The following is a 20,401-nucleotide window of genomic DNA, read 5'->3' on the forward strand; positions in this document are numbered from 1 at the left end:
TTTTGCCCCCCCCCCTCTGAAACCTTGAAGTGGGGGCAAACGAGGGCAAAGAAAGTACTGTGTAATCAATTTTTAGATGATAAAACTGCTAAAAATAGCACCATTTTCCACCTTGAAATACAAATGTTCCCGGGGGAGGACCCCCGGACCCCCCGCTTCAATAGAGGGGATCGATGATTCTTTATAAAAAGGTATATTGCCCCCCCCTCCCCCCTTTGGAAATTTAGTTGTTGCGCCCCTCGTTGTGTGCCTTCTTACACAAGAGATTTGATGGTGGTTGCGGTATTTTGCTTGGCAGGTGCTTGTAGTTGTGAAGGCTGATGACTAGTGACACACCTTCACTTTGGTGTGCAGATGAGGTATTCTCTGTGAGAGGTATGGTTCCGTGTCGGTGCCGCTCAGATCCCGCAGAGGGGGCCGGCTCTGCAGGAGGTCTGGGGGTTTAACGGCGAAGCTGGGGGCGGGTCGGCGGGGCCTGAAGTCGGGATGGGTCTCCTCAACCCTCTCGACCCAGCCGGGCGCTCTCCGGTAACATGCCGCGATCGGAAATGGCGAATCTGTTTCCCGGTTCTCGGAACCCACGTTGGGCACTGGTAACAAGTGCCTGGCATGTGAAAGACCCATCTTTCTCCCTACCAGGACCACTCCCTGATGGGATTACATGCCTGGGGGAGTATCGATGTTTATTTTGAGGTGTGAACCTAATGTGCATGCTGTGGACTGTCGGGTTGTCGGGCTGGTTTCAGACGAGGACGAGGACTCCAGCAGCGGGGAGGAGCCGGAGGAGGACGTGACGGACGTGACTGACGTGACCAAGCAGGACAAGGCCGCGGCAGACAAGGTGGTCAAGGAGACTGAAGCGGGCGCCGAGATCTCCGCGCTCGTCAACTACGTGCAGCCCGTGCACTTCAACTCCTTTGAAAACTCGGAAAGTACGACATCCACATTTAGTTTGCTTTATAATTATTAAAGGTTTTTTTTGGAAGTTTTTCTGTTTATTGAATTCAGTTTATTCTTGAACCTGCTGATAACTGCCCCTATTTTTGTGCATAATTTGTTGGGACAACCATTGATATTTTGTGACAATGCAAATTTTTAAGCAAAATTCAGAATGTTGAAATTGCGGATTTTTCTTTTTTCTTTTTTAAAAAAAAATACTAAGAATCACCTTTTAAAATCTTGAAACAGGCACAATTGAAATTAATAATGACATTACATTGATTAGTATTATAATTTGAGTCAAAAAATAGCAAGAAAATGATGACAAATACCAGCATTCATGGTTTTTCTAACTATTGTTGAGGTTTTGCTGTCTGTATCAGCACCATCACCAATGGTAGACTGCTTCATTACTGAAACATGTAAATGCAAGCTGCCAGAGGCTCAAAGTTACACAGTTGATAGTGCGGTCTATATTTTGAGCTCTCAGTGGGAAGTGTGGTTAATGACCAGCGGCTGTGAGAGTAAGAAGTGCTTCCTTTGTGGCTGTGAGTCCGGAATTTTCACTCTTTTTTTTTATGTGCATAAGAGAGGGATGAGCCTGCACATAGTTGAGTCAGAGTTCAGCATTTATACATGCAAGTCGTGTGCAGACTTGACTGTATTCATACATTGTCGAGCTCCAGTAGTTGCAGTTGTACTTCTTGAGGCACATTGATGGTGACTTAGAATGTGCAGGGGAAATGCAACAAGATGCACATGCGTCACGCCATGGAAGTGCAGCAGGCTGGTTTCCAACTGGGTGTGTGCAAGGTCTCTTGTTTCAAGTCAGTCAAAGTTTAAAACTAAGATAGAATTCTTTTCTGAAGACAAAGTGGAAAATTGCTTGTATATTTTGCTACTTTAAGAAAAATCCGTACCACACACGGTGTGTAAAATGCAATGAGGAGGCAAAATACACGCCACTGCTTTACCTGGAAAATAGTTTCCCTTGCTTTATCTTAGATATCTGTTACACATGGACTAATCTTTGAACCTGGAAAGTAATGAAAATTGTAAGTAACAGTTTCTAGAAATGTTTCGTCTCTACTCCAGGTGTTTGGCGATAGACAATGTCTTGTGCTTCAGGCCAGGTTAAAGCTGTTCGAGAACCACTGATACTGCTATATGACGCGAGTTATGACAGTGTGTGTTTTCTCCATCAATTTTAACTTTTAAATATTATTTACTTGCATGGAAACTTATTTCTTTACTTTTCTTATCTAAGCAGTGTTCAGCATTATTTTACACAGTTGCGCTGCACAACTTTTGGAAGATTGTGGATCTTTGGTCGTCACCTGTCCTTCCTCTCTTTTTCCCCTCTCTCCTACCTACTCCTCCACCCCCACTCCAACCTTCCTTGTTTCCCCTCGATTCCTTCCCCTACCGCCCCTCCCTCGAGGTTCGCACATGCACGCTTATGTAATTGTCTGCTATAAAAACTGGAGGGCGTAACTTCGGCCAGGTCTCCGCACATCAGTGAGTCTTCGGGTGATTCATGTCGGAGGAATTGTGTAGTGGCCGCACCTGAACTAAGCTACTTGAACTAATTAATTTTTTCTTCTGAACTTAGTTTTCGGCCCCCACTGTCAACATTATGCGAGATGGCTGCGGGCTGTTTAGATTGCCGTGATGTTCCCCAAAGCTGGTCCTGGAGGCATTCAAGAAAATACAAATATTTCATATCAATGCTATTTTTGTATTGTCAATGCTTGTCATCCACTTGGAAATTTGTGTCTAGTTTTTGTGTTTGATGCAAATCTTTTGTAAGACTGGAAAATATCCATCCTCTTTGTGACACTTCCCCTTGAGTGCTCGGGTGTATTGTATATATATTTATTTTTTTAATTTACAGCCTTTAATGGCTAAGGTTTGCACTTGCATCCTACCAAACATGTTTTCTTTTAATCAAATCATTTTTCAATATTTATATGCTCCTCTAACATATGTGTATCATACACAAGTTTTGTTTTGATTTTATGCGCCTCATTTGTTAGGGATTTCTGAACTGTATCGGCAGCAAGTTCGCACCTCTAGGCTTCACAAATATATCTTAATTTGTCTATCACAGGCAAACACCTTTGGGGGTTTGGTAGAATTGTTTAGCTTAAAGATCATAAAATTGCTATGTTTGTGATATAGTTATCATGTTTTATCTGTGGTTTACTCTAGAGAATATTGTTTGTTGATTTAAAGTTCGACATGTATTTATTCATTCATTCAGTAATAGTAATGGTCACTTGTCTGTAGAGAAGAACAGGTACTACGAGATGTCATCGTTCGACGAGAAGCAAGCCACTCAGCTGCTGAAGGAGCAGCCCATAGAGTTCGTGAACTACAACAAGCACCAGCTGAGCCGTGTGTACCCCGGGGGAACGCGCTTCGACTCGTCCAACTTCATGCCCCAGGTGTTCTGGAACGCTGGCTGCCAGTTGGTGGCTCTCAACTACCAGACACTCGGTGAGCGCCACACCGCCACACTCAGTAACACTTCTTGTTTCCGTTTTAAAATGAGTGGTGACAATTTTCGGGTTGGGTGAAGTTTTTGGTCGGAAATATGCCCCGATGTCTGGTAGCTCTGTAGTTAGCTCATTGATTCGTGGTTAGTCAAACTCTCCTGAAGTCTTTGCTTGCATGCATGTTCCACTTTGTGGAACAAGCAGACTATGTGCTGGGGTGAGCTGTGGTGAGCACGATTGTGGCATCTCCCTGGGAGCTGTTCTACTCACAGCCCTTATGCCGTCCATCACGTTCTTAGGTGGGGTCAGTTCTGAGCTCTCGTAGCTTCTGGAACAGTGACACCCCAGCCGGGGCAGGACACAGTTTGTGGGTGCCCACTGCTGCAAGGCCTCTGTGCGTACCTGCGGAGGTTACTTGCTGATGGATAGAATTTAAAAATTACAATTAAAAATAATATTGTATTTTGGTCAAGCTGGGAATTTCAAAGGCTAATATTTGTAGGTAAAACATAAATTTTTCACTTTTCTTAAATTCATGTTTAACAATGAGAATTATTTTATCAAACATGGCTCTGAAAATGTAATTGCTTTTCAAAGTTTCTTATTTGTTTAAAACTTTGATTTAAAAAGTTAAAAAAATGAAACTTGCCTACCTGCCAGTCAGTATTTGTGGTGTTTGCTGACTTTGCTTCCCACCACATTGTTTCCCTATGCTATATACGTATATTAAATGTTCTGCATTAGCCTTAGTTTTAGCTGCTCTTTTTTTAACTTTTTTTTTTAACTTTTTTTAACTGTGATGGATTTATGTCACAACATTTCTGAAGGAATTATAGAACTTCTTTAAGTATAGTCGTAAGGTGGAATCTTATTTTCATGAGGAAATGCTGTGGTTCAAGTGAAGGTGATGTAGTGCGAGACTGTGTGATGAAGTGGAATGTTCGAGCGACAGTAACTGGTGATGTGGTGATGCACGTCTGCGCAGACCTGGCGATGATGCTGAACCTGGGCATATTCGAGTACAACCTGCGCAGCGGCTACTTGCTGAAGCCGGAGTTCATGCGCCGCAAGGACCGCCGCCTGGACCCCTTCGCGGAGTCCACGGTGGACGGCATCATCGCGGGCAGCGTGACGGTGCAGGTGATCTCGGGCCAGTTCCTCACGGACAAGCGGGTGGGCACATACGTGGAGGTGGACATGTACGGGCTGCCGGCCGACACGGTGCGGCGCAGGTTCCGCACCAGGATCGTTCCCGGCAACGCCATCAACCCCGTCTTCAACGAGGACCCCTTCGTCTTCAAGAAGGTGACGCCTTGATTGCGGGAGATTAGCATTACATTGTACTGGATGCTGTGTTGTAGTACTGCGATAGTTCTGTCGTTCTGTCAGACAGAGTTATGTGTAATTGCGCACAATTTGCAAACCTGTTGTTTCTAGTTATATACTGTGTTTACCTGAATACATCACTGTGATTTCTATCAAAACTGTAGGAACTTAGTGGGGGTCACATTGTAATCGCTAACTTGTATCTTTCCGTTAGGAACAGCTAGGCTGAAAAACTGCAGGCTCTGAGACTTAAATGTTTAATGTGTCACTTACGCCTCTTAAGACCACTGCTGGTTACCGTCTCCCTAGCCTCCTCTTAGTTGAAAAACTACACGCTGTGCCTGTAAACTGTATCACTTATACTCTTTAGTCCAGGCTTCCTGATCTTCTGCACGGGTGTGGAGACAAGCGTACCATGAAGCACAAGTACAGTAAAACCTCCATTAACGAATATTCTATTTAACGAAAAACCCCATGCAACGAAATAAAATTTTGGTCCCGCCGAACCGCCATAAGATCAATGCTGTTTTAACCTCTAAATACCGAATTTTATTTATTCCGAAATAGTGAAATTCCCTTTACAACGAACTGCTGCTTTTAAAAAACACGCAAAAATAAACATCTCCTACAAGATATCCACTAATTTTTTTGCATTCACTGCTTAAAAATACGTGCATATAACCTTAAAATAATAAGCACCATCGCGGAAGGCAATAAACTAACAAAGCATCATGGCTAACACACGTCGTGTATACATGCCACACTTTGTTCAAAATGGCGAGTACATTTAGCGCTAGTGGCGGAAACCTCTCGTACCATCTCTCTGGCAAGACGAACAGCTAGTATATTTTGCGTTTCTATGGTTAAAGATGCGCACACGCAAATATTTTTAACTATGGTGTAGTACAATTTCCATTTTTTCAGTTTTCACTGTTGTTTATTTATTTCCATGCGTAGTTACGGAAATCAACACGTTACTACTTTAAAATGAATTCTAATCCTAAAAAGCGGCGACAGATTGACGTTAAAATAAAATTAGAAATTTTAAATGCAGTTGATGAAGGTGGAAAAAAAAAGTGATATGGCTAAACGTTTCGACATCCCGGCGTCTACACTTTCGACCATATTATCCAACCGAGCACAGATCGATAACAACGCTTCTTCTGGTAGGGACAAATCGAAAACGTGTGAAATTATGTAAAAATGATTTGGACAATATACTTTTTGACTGGTTAATGGAGGCTAGGGCATCAAACATCAACAAAGGCATGCCAGGAAGCACTGGGGATGGGAATTGATAATTTCCAAGCATCAAATGGTTGGCCATTAAACAAGTGTATTCTATGTACTTTTTCATGTTTAATTCCTCATATCGTATTAAACAGTCAGAAAGACAGTTCTAGCCATTTATGTGAAGCTTTATGATGACTAGAAATATATCGTGCGAAACCTCCATTTAACAAACCCCTTTAAAACAAACACAACAAATTTTGGTCCCTTGAGATTTGTTAAATAGAGGTTTCACTGTATTAGCTTACTCCATAGAGATGTGTATAAAATAGATAATATAAGTATAAGTACAGTTACACAAGTGGAACATGCCTTAGTTATTAGATTTAAATGTTTTATATATTTATTGTACTCAAAATTCCAGCATCAATTAAGACATTTAAATGTGTGACCAAGGTTCCTTTTAATAACATGAAAGGTTATTTAATGGGTACTGTTGTTAAACCTGTTGTTGCATTCATTATTTGTTTGGTTGATGTATACATGTGTGAATAATGTAGGTAAAGTTTTCCTTGAAGCATGACATTCACACAATTTGAACATGCAGGTGGTGTTGCCAGAACTGGCGAGCTTGCGAGTGGCAGCCTACGAGGAGTCAGGTCGCCTGATCGGGCACCGCGTGCTGCCGGTGGTGGGCCTGTGTCCCGGCTACAGACACGTGGTGCTGAAGACGGAGTCGGGCCAGCCACTGCCCCTGGCGACGCTCTTCGTGCTGATCGTGGTGAAGGACTACGTGCCGGACGACCTCTCCGTCCTGGCCGAGGCGCTGGCCAACCCCATCAAGTACCAGTCGGAGCTGGAGAAGAGAGCCCAGCAGCTGGCCGTCTTCACCGACGACGTGGATGTGGTGGGTGCTCCTCTCTGCCGGCCTTTCAACTCCCACCTCTCAACTCTGAGCTCTCCCCTCTCCTCTCTCTCCTCTCCCCTCTCTCACCTCTCCCCTCTCTCCCCTCTCCTCTCTCTCCTCTCTCTCCTCTCCCCTCTCTCCCCTCTCACCCCTCCCCTCTCTCCCCTCCTCTCCCTCCTCTCCCCTCTCTCTCCTCTCCCCTCTCTCCCCTCTCTCCTCTCTCTCCTCTCTCCTCTCTGTCCTCTCCCCATTCTCCTCTCTCTCCACTCTCCTCTCTGTCCTCTCCTCTCTCCTCTCTGTCCTCTCTCTCCACTCTCCTCTCTGTCCTCTCCTCTCTCCTCTCTGTCCTCTCTCTCCACTCTCCTCTCTGTCCTCTCCTCTCTCCTCTCTGTCCTCTCCTCTCTCTCCTCTCTGTCCTCTCTCCTCTCTGTCCTCTCTCCTCTCTGTCCTCTCCCCTCTCTCCCCTCTCTCCCCTCTCTCCTCTCCCTCTCTCCTCACTCCTCTCTCCTCACTCCTCTCTACTCTCCCCTCTCTCCTCTCCCCTCTCTCCTCTCCCCTCACTCCCCACTCTCCTCTCTAACTCTCCCCTCTCTCCCCTCTCTCCTCACCCCTCACTCCCCTCACCCCTCTCTCCCCTCTCCCCTCTCTCCTCTCTCCCCTCTCTACTCTCTCCTCTCTCACCTCTCTCTCCTCTCCCCTCTCTCCTCTCCCCTCTCTCCCCTCTCTCATCTCCCCTCTCTCATCTCCCCTCTCTCATCTCCCCTCTCTCATCTCCCCTCTCTCATCTCCCCTCTCTCCTCTCTGTCCTCTACCCTCTCTCCTCTCCCCTCTCTCCACTCTCCCTCTCTCCTCTCCCTCTCTCCTCTCCCCTCTCTCTCCACTACCCCTCTCTTCTCTCTCCTCTCTACTCTTCCCTCTCTCCTCTCTCCCCTCTCGCCTCTCCCCTCTCTCCCCTCTCTCCTCTCCCCTCTCTCCTCTCTCCTCTCCCCTCTCTCCCCTCATCTCCCTCCACTCCCCTCTCTCCCCTCTCCTATCTCTCCCCTCACTCCCTCTCTCCTCTCCCCTCTCTCTCCTCTCCCCACTCTCCCCTCTCTCCCCTCTCTCCTCTCCCCTCACACCTCACCCCTCTCCACCCTCTCCTCTCCATCTCCCCCTCTCCTCTCCCCTCTCTCTCCTCTCCCCTCTCTCCTCTCTACTCTCCCCTCTCTCCTCTCTCCTCTCCCCTCTCACCTCTCTCCTCTCTACTCTCTACTCTACCCTCTCTCCCCTCTCTCCTCTCCCCTATCTCTCCTCTCCCCTCTCTCCTCTCTACTCTCCCCTCTCTCCCCTCTCTCCTCTCTCCCCTCTCTCCTCTCCCCTCTCTCCTCTCTCCTCTCTTTCTCTTTCCCCCTCTATCTTCTCTTTCCCCCTCACTCTCCTCTCTTTCTCTTTCCCCCCTCTCTCTTCTCTTTCCCCCTCTCTCTCTCTTTCCCCCCTCTCTCTTTCCCCCTATCTCTCTTTCCCCCCCTCTCTCTTTCCCCCCTCTCTCTCTTTCCCTCCTCTCTCCCCTCTCTCCCCTCTCTCATCTCTCTCCTCTCTGTCCTCTCCCCATTCTCCTCTCTCTCTACTCTCCTCTCTGTCCTCTCCTCTTCCTCTCTGTCCTCTCTCTCCACCTCTCCTCTCTGTCCTCTCCACTCTCCTCTCTGTCCTCTCCTCTCTCTCCTCTCTTTCTCTTTCCCCCCTCTCTCTTCTCTTTCCCCCTCTCTCTCTCTTTCCCCCTCTCCTCTTTCCCCCCTCTCTCTTTCCCCCCTCTCTCTCTTTCCCCCCTATCTCTCTTTCCCCCTCTCTCTCTTTCCCCCCTCTCTCCCCTCTCTCCTCTCTGTCCTCTCCCCATTCTCCTCTCTCTCCACTCTCCTCTCTGTCCTCTCCTCTCTCCTCTCTGTCCTCTCTCTCCACTCTCCTCTCTGTCCTCTCCTCTCTGTCCTCTCCTCTCTCTCCTCTCTGTCCTCTCCCCTCTCTCCTCTCTGTCCTCTCCCCTCTCTCCCCTCTCTCCCCTCTCTCCTCACCCCTCTCTCCTCTCTCCTCTCTACTCTCTCTCACCGCTCTTCCTCTCTCTTCCCCCTCTCTTTCTCTTTCCCCCCTCTCTCTTCTCTTTCCCCCTCTATCTCCTCTCTTTCTCTTTCCCCCCTCTCTCTTCTCTTTCCCCCTCTCTCTCTCTTTCCCCCCTCTCTCTTTCCCCCCTATCTCTCTTTCCCCCCTCTCTCTTTCCCCCCTCTCTCTCTTTCCCCCCTCTCTCTTTACTCCCTCTCGCTCTTTCCCCCTCTCTCTCTTTCCCCCTCTCTCTCTTTCCCCCTCTCTCTCTTTCCCCCCTCTCTCTTCCACCCCTCTCTCTCTTTCCCCCTCTATCTTTCCCCCCTCACTCTCTTTCCCCTCTCTCTCTCTTTCCCCCCTCTCTCTCTTTCCCCCCTCTCTCTTCCCCCCTCTCTGTCTTTCCCCCCTCTCTCTCTCTTTCCCCCTTATCTGACTTTCCCCCTTTTCTGTCTTTTCCCCCTCTCTCTCTTTCCCCCCTCTCTCTCTCTTTCCCCAGCTCTCTCTTTCCCCCTTTCTCTTTCCCCCTCTCCATCTTTCCCCCCTCTCTCTCTCTTTCCCCCCTCTCACTGTCTTTCCCCTCTCTCTCTTTCTCCCCTCTCTCACACCTTTCCCCCTCTCTCTTTCCCCTCTCTCTTTCCCCCCTCGCTCTCTCCCCCCCCTCTCTTTCCCCCACTCTCTCTTTCCCCCCTCTCGCTCTTTCCCCCCTCTCGCTCTTCCCCCTCTCTCTTTCCCCCCTCTCGCTCTTCCCCCCTCTCTCTTCCCCCCCTCTCTCTCTCCCCCTCTCTCCCCCTCTCTCTTTCCCCGCTCCCCCCTGCTCTCTCCCCCTCTCTCTTTCCCCCCTCTCTCTTTCCCCCTTCTCTCTTTCCCCCCCTCTCTCTCTTTCCCCCCTCTCTCTTCTCTTTCCCCCCTCTCTCTCTTTCACCCCTCTCTCTTTCCCCCCCTCTCTCTTCCCTTCCTCTCTCTCTCTTTCCCCCCTCTCTCTTCCCCCCCTCTCTCTCTTCCCCCCCTCTCTCTCTTTCCCCCCTCTCTCTTTCCCCCCTCTCTCTCTTTCCCCCCTCTCTTTCTTCCCCCCTCTCTCTCTCTCTTTCCCCCTCTCTCTTCCCCCTCTCTTTTCCCCCCTCTCTCTCTTTCCCCCCCCTCTCTTCCACCCCTCTCTCTCTTTCCCCCCCTCTCTCTTTCCCCCCTCTCTCTTTCCCCCCTCACTCTCTTTCCCCTCTCTCTCTTTCCCCCCCTCTGTCTTTCCCCCCTCTCTCTCTCTTTCCCCCCTCTCTCTCTCTTTCCCCCCTCTCTCTCTCTTTCCCCCCTCGCTCACTCTTTCCCCCCTCGCTCACTCTCCCCCTCTCTCTTTCCCCCCTCTCTCTTTCCCCCCTCTCTCTCTTTCCCCCCTCTTTCTTTCCCCCCTCTTTCTCTTTCCCCCCCTCTCTCTCTTTCCCCCCCTCTCTCTCTTTCCCCTCTCTCTCTCTTTCCCCTCTCTCTCTCTTTCCCCTCTCTCTCTCTTCCCCCCTCTCTGTCTTTCCCCCCTCTCTCTGTCTTTCCCCTCTATCTCTGTCTTTCCCCTCTATCTCTTTCTTTCCCCTCTCTCTGTCTTTCCCCCCTCTCTGTCTTTCCCCCCTCTCTCTCTTTCCCCCCTCTCTCTCTTTTTCCCCCCTCGCTATCTCCCCCCCTCTCTCTCTTTTCACCCTCTCTCTCTTTCCCCCCTCTCTCTCTTTCCCCCTCTCTCTCTTTCACCCTCTCTCTCTTTCCCCCCTCTCTCTCTTTCACCCTCTCGCTCTTTCCCCCCTCTCTCTTTCCCCCCTCTCTCTCTCTTTCCCCCCTCTCTCTCTTTCCCCCCTCTCTCCCCCTCTCTATCTCCCCTCTCTCTTTCCCCCTCTCTCTTTCCCCCACTCTCCCCCCCTCTCTCTTTCCCCCCACTCTCTCTTTCCCCCCTCTCTCTTTCCCCCCTCTCTCTTTTCCCCCCCTCTCTCTCTTTCCCCCTCTCTCTCTTTCCCCCTCTCTCTCTTTCCCCCCTCTCTCTGTCTTTCCCCTCTCTCTGTCTTTCCCCTCTCTCTCTTCCCCCCCTCGCTCACTCTCCCCCTCTCTCACACCTTTCCCCCTCTCTCTTCCCCCCCTCTCTCCTCTCTCTTCCCCCCTCTCTCCTTTCTTTCTCTTTCCCCCCTCTCTCTTCTCTTTCCCCCTCTCTCTCCTCTCTTTCTCTTTCCCCCCTCTCTCTTCTCTTTCCCCCTCTCTCTCTTTCCCCCCTCTCTCTTTCCCCCCTCTCTCTCTCTTTCCCCCCTCTCTCTTTCCCCCCTCTCTCTCTCTTTCCCCCCCTCTCTCTCTTTCCCCCCTCTCTCTCTTTCCCCCCTCTCTCTCTTTCCCCCCTCTCTCTCTTTCCCCCCTCTCTCTCTTTCCCCCCTCTCTCTCTTCCCTACCTCTCTCTCTCTTCCCCCCTCTCTCTCTTTCCCCCCTCTCTGTCTTTCCCCCCTCTCTGTCTTTCCCCCTTTCTCTGTCTTTCCCCCCTCTCTCTGTCTTTCCTCTCTCTCTCTGTCTTTCCCCCCTCGCTCACTTTACCCCCTCGCTCACTCTCCCCCCCTCTCTTTCCCCCCTCTCTCTTTCCCCCCTCTCTCTCTTTCCCCTCTCTCTCTCTTTCCCCCCTCTCTCTCTTTCCCCCCTCTCTCTCTTTCCCCCCCCTCTCTCTCTTTCCCCCCTCGCTCTCTCTTTCCCCCTCGCTCACTCTCCCCCTCTCTCTTTCCCCCTCTCTCTTTCCCCCTCTCTCTTTCCCCCCTCTCTCTCCCCCTCTCTCTCTTTCCCCCCTCTCTCTCTCTTTCCCCCCTCTCTCTCTCTTTCCCCCCCCTCTCTCTTTCCCCTCTCTCTCTTTCCCCCCCTCTCTCTTTCCCCCCCTCTCTCTCTTTCCCCCCTCTCTCTTTCCCCCCTCTCTCTCTCTTTCCCCCCTCTCTGTCTTTCCCCCCTCTCTCTTCCCCCCTCTCTCTTTCCCCCCTCTCTCTGTCTTTCCCCCCTCTCTCTCTGTCTTTCCCCCCTCTCTCTCTCTTTCCCCCCTCTCTCTGTCTTTCCCCCCTCTCTCTGTCTTTCCCCCCTCTTTCTTTCCCCCCTCTCTGTCTTTCCCCCCTCTCTCTCCCTCCTCTCTCTCCCCCCTCTCCCCCCTCTCTCCCCCTCTCTCTCTCCTCCCTCTCTCCCCCCTCTCTCCCCCTCTCTCTCTCCTCCCTCTCTCCCCCTCTCTCTCTCCCCCTCTCTCTCCCCCCTCTCTCTCCCCCCTCTCTCTCTCCCCTCTCTCTCCCCCCCTCTCTCTCTCTTTCCCCCCTCTCTCCTAGTGTAAGCTTGTACCATATGGAGCCCTCTTGGTGCGAGCTCTGTCGGGTAGATAAGGAACTTGGATTAAATATGGTCGCGGCCGCCAGAGCGCTCGCTCCGACGCCTAAGAGAAGGTAATTTAGTTCGCCGTGCCACCGGGAGATGGCGCAAGCTGTCCATTCGCCGGCCTGGGGTCTGTTATAGTGACCAGGAGGGAGGGAGGAAGTTTGTCCAGATGGAAGGATCTGGAATGGATAGAGGGGAAAAGAGAAGGGGGGGTAGTGCTGCGTAGTGGGAAAGGCTGCCTACAGGACTCCCGAGGCGTGTCTGGACCGAGCGTAACCTGTGCCGTCGAACCTGACCAAAGTTGCTTCGGTCAACTGTAGCTTGAGCTACAGGTGTGCCTCAGAGGGCTGACGGAAGCAGAGGTAGCGTGTGGCAGGACGTGCGCAGAGCACTGAAGGGGTGCGAAATTTCACTTGCGTACGTGCCGAGGAGCGAGGAGACATCAGGCGCCTGCTTAATCAGGACCTGAGTGGTGTGGGAGCCCGTGGATGAAACGGCCGGAGACAAAATTAAGTAGGAGAGTACAATACTGGGATAAAATTTTGATAGGCTGTAACAGGCTACAGGAAAAGAAAATACTTAAAATATTTATTTAAATTATGCTAAGCCTAAAGATGAGCCAGGAGAATATGACAATTTATGGCTCATCCCCCACTTCTTCACACCTCCCCGCACCTCCCCACACCTCGACAACCCTTCCTCGATGGGCGGGTGACTTGGTCTGGAACACAGGAATTATTGAGGCTTTAGTTACCATGCACATAATGGAGTGAGATAGAAGCATGGAACTAATAATTATAACATTTAGTGGAATAGTGCAAAATGTACGGTTTGGCTTGCTTCAACAGGTTTTGTTACACTTTTGGGGTGCATGTGATCATTTAGTTGTGATTTGTATTCAAAAAAACTGTTGCAATATAATTTTTAATTTAACAGAAACCTTTGTATATTACAGTTGGTCAATTATAGTCATTTACTTGAATCATTTTAACACTGTAATATTTTTTTTACATTTACTAAACCATGATAATGGTTACGAAACTATATTTTTTGCAGCTGAAAGATGAAATTTTTGTGTTTTGCAAATCCTCAGAGTATTTTTTAAATGGTGTTGGTGAATTCACGTATAAGGCTGTGCTTCACCTGCTAGGATTTATGTTTTGCTGATTGCAGTTTTTAGTGGAGAAGTATTTTGAAAATAAGAATTAGGAAGTAAAATTATTTGCTTCACTCAACTACTTAAAATGAAGTTTGTTGGGTGGCTCTAACTATCATGTTAATGATAGATCACGTAATAAATGATAAATAGCGTTAGCAGCACAATAGAGTTTAAAGTTGCTCAAATGTAAAAAAAATAGTTCACTGCTGGTTGCCTAAATGACGGTGAAAAAATATAGTAATTGATCCAGTTGTAGACTTCTGAAACACTGTAAAAGTACGTTGAACCTGCTCCATCGTCTAATAGGAAACGAGCAAATTTATCTTTGGAGAATTCTTGCAGTACAAATACAGGAGAATCCTGTTATAGTGAGCACGGCTATAACGAGGTATTTTTGAGGAACTTGCGGCGTGATTGTGTGAAGCGCGCTTTGGTTATTTGTCTGCTTTATCTCCACCCCTCTCGCTCGCCACTAGACATCTTTCCGTTGACACCTAAGTGCTTGGCTTTAAAAATAGAATCCCGTCCTTTCTTTCTTTTATCAAACTTTTATCAAGTTTCAAGGCCAAGGTATGCTCGACTCGAATGAACCAAGCCTTTGAATATACATATACTTGTACGCATTTCTTATTATTTAGAAAATAGACAAAATCTATTTTTTCCCGCCATTAAACATAACAATGTGCACTTTTTTTTAATATAAATGCTCTTAATTAATTTGTTGGGACATTTTCATTAACGAATAATAACATAACTATGTTAGGCCAAAAACGTCAGAGCCGTCTTTATACTTGTTGCTAATTGATCGCGTTAATAATACACAAATATTTATAAACTTGTTTGGAATTATTTCAGTCGTGACACGTTTACAAACGTCACGTTATTTATTTTACTATCTGACAAATAGTAGGCACTACCGTATTTATTTCCGAATCGCTAAGACAATTTTCTTGTAGGCCTAACTTTTGTTTCGGTCAGTTGTTGGGGTATCTGTCCGGGAAGGGGGTGGTAATGGTTTGAATTTAATCCCAAATTTATTTTCAAAAAAAGGTTAACAGGTTTCTTTAAATGAAAAAAGTATCGTTTTCCAGCGACCATTTCGTTTGAGGCGTACGTGCGTTGCCGCACTCCTGCTATTTTGTAAGGAATTAAATCGTCGCGCTACACTAGCACCACCTGTTATCAACATCCCGAACCAACATGGCCGCCAGCAGACAGCCCGCATCGACAATAGATAGCAGGACAATGCTGCGTCGGCCGTGGGCTGAGATGCTATACTTACGTGGCGTGGTAGGGTATTCTGGTTATTTTGACGCAATCGGTGATCGCATCCGTACTTATGGGGTATTGTTTTAAAGAGAATTCACACATCTGCTCATAGAAATTAAGATTTCGTTAATATAACCTGTTATTTTCTAATTATACATGTTTAAACACAATTTTTATGCTATTTTCGGTTAATTTTTATTTTTTGGGGGCCAAAATCTGTCCAATGGGGTTATAGCGAGGACACGGTTATAGCGAGGATCAAACCCGGAACCGTGACAAATTGTAACTTGCTGCTGAATTATTACACATTTAACAGAGAAAGCAAAATTTATGACACAATATTTTTAAGTTAACATAAGACACTACGTATTTCCTACCATATTTGAAAAATATGCTTGGTTATAGGAAGTAATTCAAAAATGTTCTTTTTTTCAAATGTAGCTACATACAAGGGGCAAAGGGTGGTTTTCATAGTAGGGGAACCAACATTTTAATTATCAGGAAGTATTGGTAATTGGCTCGTTGTGCTTTAAGATATGTATAACTTACTGATTTTTTTCCAATTATTTTTTTTTTTCCACAGAGATGGCTAGTGGAAATTATATACCTTTTTAGTTTATTTTTGAATAAGGTTCAGTTCAAGTAAAGCACTACTATAAAAAAAAGTTTATCTTGAATTTCACGTGACTTTTGATTTACAAATGTGAGGTTGAGTTGATATTTCAGTTCAGTTTCATTGAGATTGGTGGAAAGCAAGCCTGTAGCGTGGATTATAGTGTTTGCTATCGACAATAAATTAATTAGTTGTAGATGAAGTCTCTTAGACGTCCGAGAACATTAGAGATGACGAGGGCTGAACTGATGTGGATGAAGCAGTTGCTGAATGCGTCGGTGAGTGACCCAGCGGCCTGCTGCCTGCGTCCCATGGAGCGTCGGAACGCCGCGGCGCTGAAATGGCTCGTCCTCCCGGCCGGTAGAGAAGTCCCTCTAGGCCCACCACGTTCCAAGTTCCCGCTCGTAACTTTGCAGGGTTTTTTTTTTCTTCCGGGCCAAGTTTTTTTTCAACAAAATTTGCTTGTTTTGACATTTCATGCGTATTTATGATTATGCCCAGCAATTGGCAAGCATCCTTTACATCCTTTAAATAAAATAGATAGTTGAGAAAAGTGTCGAAACTGAAATGTGAAGCAGGTCTTGAAGTATGTTCTGCTTGTTGAAGTGCGAGCGTGTGCGTGTGCACAGGAATGCAACAAGGTGCAGCCGCCGCCCGCCGCGGGGGTGAAGAAGGTGTCCGTGCCGGACCTGCCCCCGGCGAGCCAGGCCTCCGTCAGCCCGGGCCAGAGGACCGCACGGAGCGCCAGCACGGACCCCGAGCCCGGCGCGGAGCAGGACCCCGGCGGCACGGCGCCCGTGTCGCAGCCGCCCGCCGGCAAGCAGGCTCCGGGCACGGTCGTCCCAGGTGCGCGCCCAGGTCCCGTGTCTCACTGCCTGACGTGTCCATACGCAAATTTATTGCTCTTTCATGAGGTTCACAGTTCACTGTCCCCTCTGAAGCCCTGCTCGGCAGTGGCTCGCCTCTGACGGCTCGCCTCTGTCCCTGCACACCGCCTCGCACTACTCACTCGTCCGCCACAGTCCCGGTTGCTTCGATCCCCGCTGCACGAAGCCCGTCGTCCACCTTCGCTCGCCCTCTCCACTTCACTGCCTCGTCGGGGTCGACTTGACACCAGAAACTCCCAGAACAATGCCACTATGGTCGGGCCTCTGGGAACATGCCGAACCCTCCAGGACAGGGGTAGCGAGGGGCCGTTGCTGATCGGCCTTGCATCTACTCTCCTGGTATAACTATTTTATTAAATCTCATACTACAATACAAGACATTAACTTAATTTTTTTTAGACTGATGTTACCCTACTGGTCTTCCCCCCCCCCCCCCCCCCCCCCCACCCGATACATGACATCCTGGCGAGAGAGACAGTGTGTGGCGGAGAAGAGCAGGGACAGCACTGGGATGACAGGCAAGAGAGGTGCAGACACGCTCTGTAGCTGATGAGGCTTGGGAGAGTCATGTCTGCTGCAAGCTTGGAGATCCCGTTGTTAGGCAAGGACAAAAACTTTCTTAAAGTAAAAATCACTTTAAATTAAAACACCCGTGTCAGAATATTGAACTCTGTAATTTCACTCCCTGAAATCTTCATTAATTATGAAAGAACAGCTGTCAATGTTTCCCCCCGGGAGACATGAAGAGAAGTAAAATAAAGGACGAGAGGAAGAGAAGGAACGCAAAGCAAGGTCGTGGAGGGGGGTGAAGGGGGGTCTTGTCCTCGCTGCAGTCAGACCTGATGCACATCCTTCGCTTGTGTGAAAGGATTAGGAATACTGCCACATTTACCAATTGGCTCTAAACAATTAATTAGTTATACTAATAATAAAACTGTTAGAGGCAGAAAGTCTTTACATTTGATGATACTATAACAAAAAAAAAATCTATTGCAAATGGCTGTTTACATTATTGAGAATGCAGAAATCAAATTTTTAAAGTTTTTGTCTGTTAGTCTATTTTATTTATTTTATGTTGCAAAGTCTTGTTTTTTACTTTACCATTTTACTGTTTTACAAGGTCATACAAATTGATAATAAAACAAAACTTATTTATACAATACATATTAAATAAAAATTACTTGCAAATATAAAATAATTATAATTGAAAAAACAAAAAAAAAACTAACGGTTATGACAGAGCCTATGAGATATTAAAAAGAAAGAACAATAATTGACATTATTACAGACTGTAAATTCATAAAAAAAAAGAAAGAATAATAAATTTTTATAAAACTAACAAAATACTTAAACTTTCCTAAAAATACTAATACTATTGCTAATCATAATTGACACATATTCACACACATTCAAGCACAGATGTCGCTGATAACACAGCTAAACCTGAGCATGGGTTTAGTAGGATACTGAATAATACGCTCTTAATTATTGAGAGGTAATTTTGAAACCTGATTGTCTCAGGTAGTCTATTCCAGGAATGTACAGTAGCCACAGTTAAAAGATTTTGCTTATGTGGCTGTCTTGTGTTGTGAAATGAGCAAAAAAAAAAATTATTTTTCTGATAACGTGTGTGTTTTATACCATGTCATAACCGAGGTATTGAAACTTGTCAGCAAGATGTTAATGTTTACTCAAGTATTAAGAGGCAATGGAATTGTCACCTTATGTTAATTCTTTGGCAGGATATCTTATTGTCACACGGGCAGATATGCTCACGACTCGTGTTCCGGATACGCTGTGCACTACATGAACTGTGTGTGTGTGTGTGTTGTCGGGGTGGCTGCAGCGGTGAGCGAGGATCTGGTCGCGGAGCCGCTGGAGAGGTTCCTGGAGAGCAAGACTGTGAAGGAGAAGAGGCTGGAGCTGGAGAAGAAGCTGGAGTCTCTCCGCAAGAAGCACTTGAAGGAGCGTTCAGCGTTCGCGGAGCCGGACAAGTGTCGGTCCAAGTTCTACATCGGCCAGATCAGACGCAGGAAGAGATCCTCCAATCAGCTGTAAGTTCCTTTGCATAGCTCAGTGTTGTCACTTTCTTTACCGGTTTGCGCGACATGAGAGATTGTGAAAGTTTAAATTTATCTCCATCATCTTCCTGAAACAACTGGTAAGTAATTATTTTAATTAAAAAAATTATGTAACTAAAATATAATTACTTTAATATAAGGAAAACTGCAATTGAACTAATAATGGTTATTACATAGTAAAACTTCTTAGGACTTAAGTGATGGGTAGGGATGATGATTTTTCGTTTTCGCGAAATAGATGCGAAAATATGCTAAATTATATTTTTTCCGCTATAAAATGCGAAATCTAGACTATTCCGAGATAAATGCGAACTCAAGGTAAAAAACGTAGATTCGTCTTCACTCTACACGATTTATTTACCGATTGTATATCGTTTCAGTTCAGTATCAAAAGAAACTATCATTTTATGGTGTATTCAGCACAAGTATCTTATTGTCACGTCATTCACAACACTATTGTTCGTAAATATTGAATGAAAAATGGCCATCCGTGCCTCGCGATTGTAAACAAAGCAAAGAACAACTAGCTGGAAGAGTGTCCGTCATCTTGCAGAGTACAAGTTTTTAGGCCACCATATTGCGACATCTCTGCTTCGCCGCGCCAATTTTCTGTCTGTGTTTCACGTGAAAGCCGCGTTCTTGTGTAGTCTGTGGAAGGTGGTGTGTTAACAAATTTGTGCATACTCGTGGTAAAAATGGGACGAAACGTAATTTCCATTCGCGATCGCATAAATGAATACAAAAATGAACAGTTCTACGAAAGTGATACGAATATTTTAATGCCCAATTTATGTAATCGCTGTCTGGAGTGGAAAAAAAAAATATGTACTTGAAAAGCACATTAAATCTGAGGGACGTCAGGCTGCAAAAAAAAAAAAAAAGATTCACAGAGAAATCTGAAAAAGAAAAAAAGTCGGTAAAACGGCAAGCGGTTTCTGGCATGATCGAAAACCAAAAGAAGGCGAAAATTGAAAAAAACGAGTTTCAAGAACATTACTTGTGCACTCTACATCAACTATGGCCATGAACACGGCTAAAAAATATTTATTGTAATTTTAAGTATTAAATTTATTGCACTCATAAAAAGTTGTTTGGAAACCTGCCAAGATAGGCTATCTTTGTAGTTGTGTTGGATCTGTATTTCTGTGGTTGTTAATAATTAATGTGTATTATTAATGCATTTTAAAGATATACTTTTCTTCAGTAATATAAAATGAGAGAATTGGCTAAACCTTGTTTTTAAAAATGCTACAAAATGCTAAATTTCAAATTCAAAATGCTAAATGTTATTATTTTAAATGCTATAAATCACCATCTCTAGTGATGGGGTTAGTTTGGCGAACATTGGAGAAGTTTATTGTGGTGTTGAGTTGAAAATATCCTTCAATCATTTTGGATTATTCAAAGATACAGCCCAGAAGAATATGCTCTTGTCTGGAAAATTCCTTTATTTGCTTACTGACAGTTCCAAAATGAATGTGGCGTTACACTCATCAGTTGTTACACTAATTTTGAAATGCACTTTGCTTGGAGACCCACTGTAATGGTAAATAAAAATAATCAGATTTAGGATTTAAATTTTCTTGATTTCAGAATAAAATAACTGCCTATGAAACTCACATTTTTAATTTAATAGGTAAATGAATTTACACTTAGTCTCGAAAGAATTAAATTAAAACTGTGGCTAGCATTATTTAAAACAATAATATGAATTAAATAATTTAATTAGCTTCACTTTGTTGTTAGCCTGTACATGGCTTTGTGGTGATGTTGAACACGGCTCGCCTAAAGACCCAGCAACTGGTGGCTGTCGCTGGCAAGTCACGCTGTTGCGGTAGAAACAGACATCGGAATGTCGGAAATAAGCACGACTCTCTATAGAGTGTGCCATAATTCCTTTTTTCCAGCAACTCACGAACAAACTGACCATTACACCCAGCATCTCTATAGTGGATTCCCTTCAAAATTAAAAGCATTACTAGAAAATATAAAACTGTGACTATATTGCTGGACTAAAGTACAATTTATGCGGCCAACATCAACAAACAAACAGCGAAATACCTATGGTTTA

General features: G+C 46.1%; 1 protein-coding gene across 1 annotated transcript in view; it reads left to right on the top strand.

Moving 5' to 3' along the window:
• Nucleotides 1–20,401, top strand: part of LOC134538538 (1-phosphatidylinositol 4,5-bisphosphate phosphodiesterase classes I and II) — a 106,093-nt gene that overhangs the window by 29,213 nt on the left and 56,479 nt on the right. The window contains exons 12-17 of the mRNA XM_063379946.1: nt 747–932; nt 3,229–3,438; nt 4,423–4,742; nt 6,601–6,900; nt 15,992–16,208; nt 18,096–18,303. Coding sequence (XP_063236016.1) covers nt 747–932; nt 3,229–3,438; nt 4,423–4,742; nt 6,601–6,900; nt 15,992–16,208; nt 18,096–18,303 — 1,441 coding nt within the window. The remainder of the gene's footprint in view (nt 1–746; nt 933–3,228; nt 3,439–4,422; nt 4,743–6,600; nt 6,901–15,991; nt 16,209–18,095; nt 18,304–20,401) is intronic.

Source organism: Bacillus rossius, chromosome 13 (assembly GCF_032445375.1).
Source record: "Bacillus rossius redtenbacheri isolate Brsri chromosome 13, Brsri_v3, whole genome shotgun sequence".
In the NCBI taxonomy this organism is placed as follows: Eukaryota; Metazoa; Arthropoda; class Insecta; order Phasmatodea; family Bacillidae; genus Bacillus; species Bacillus rossius.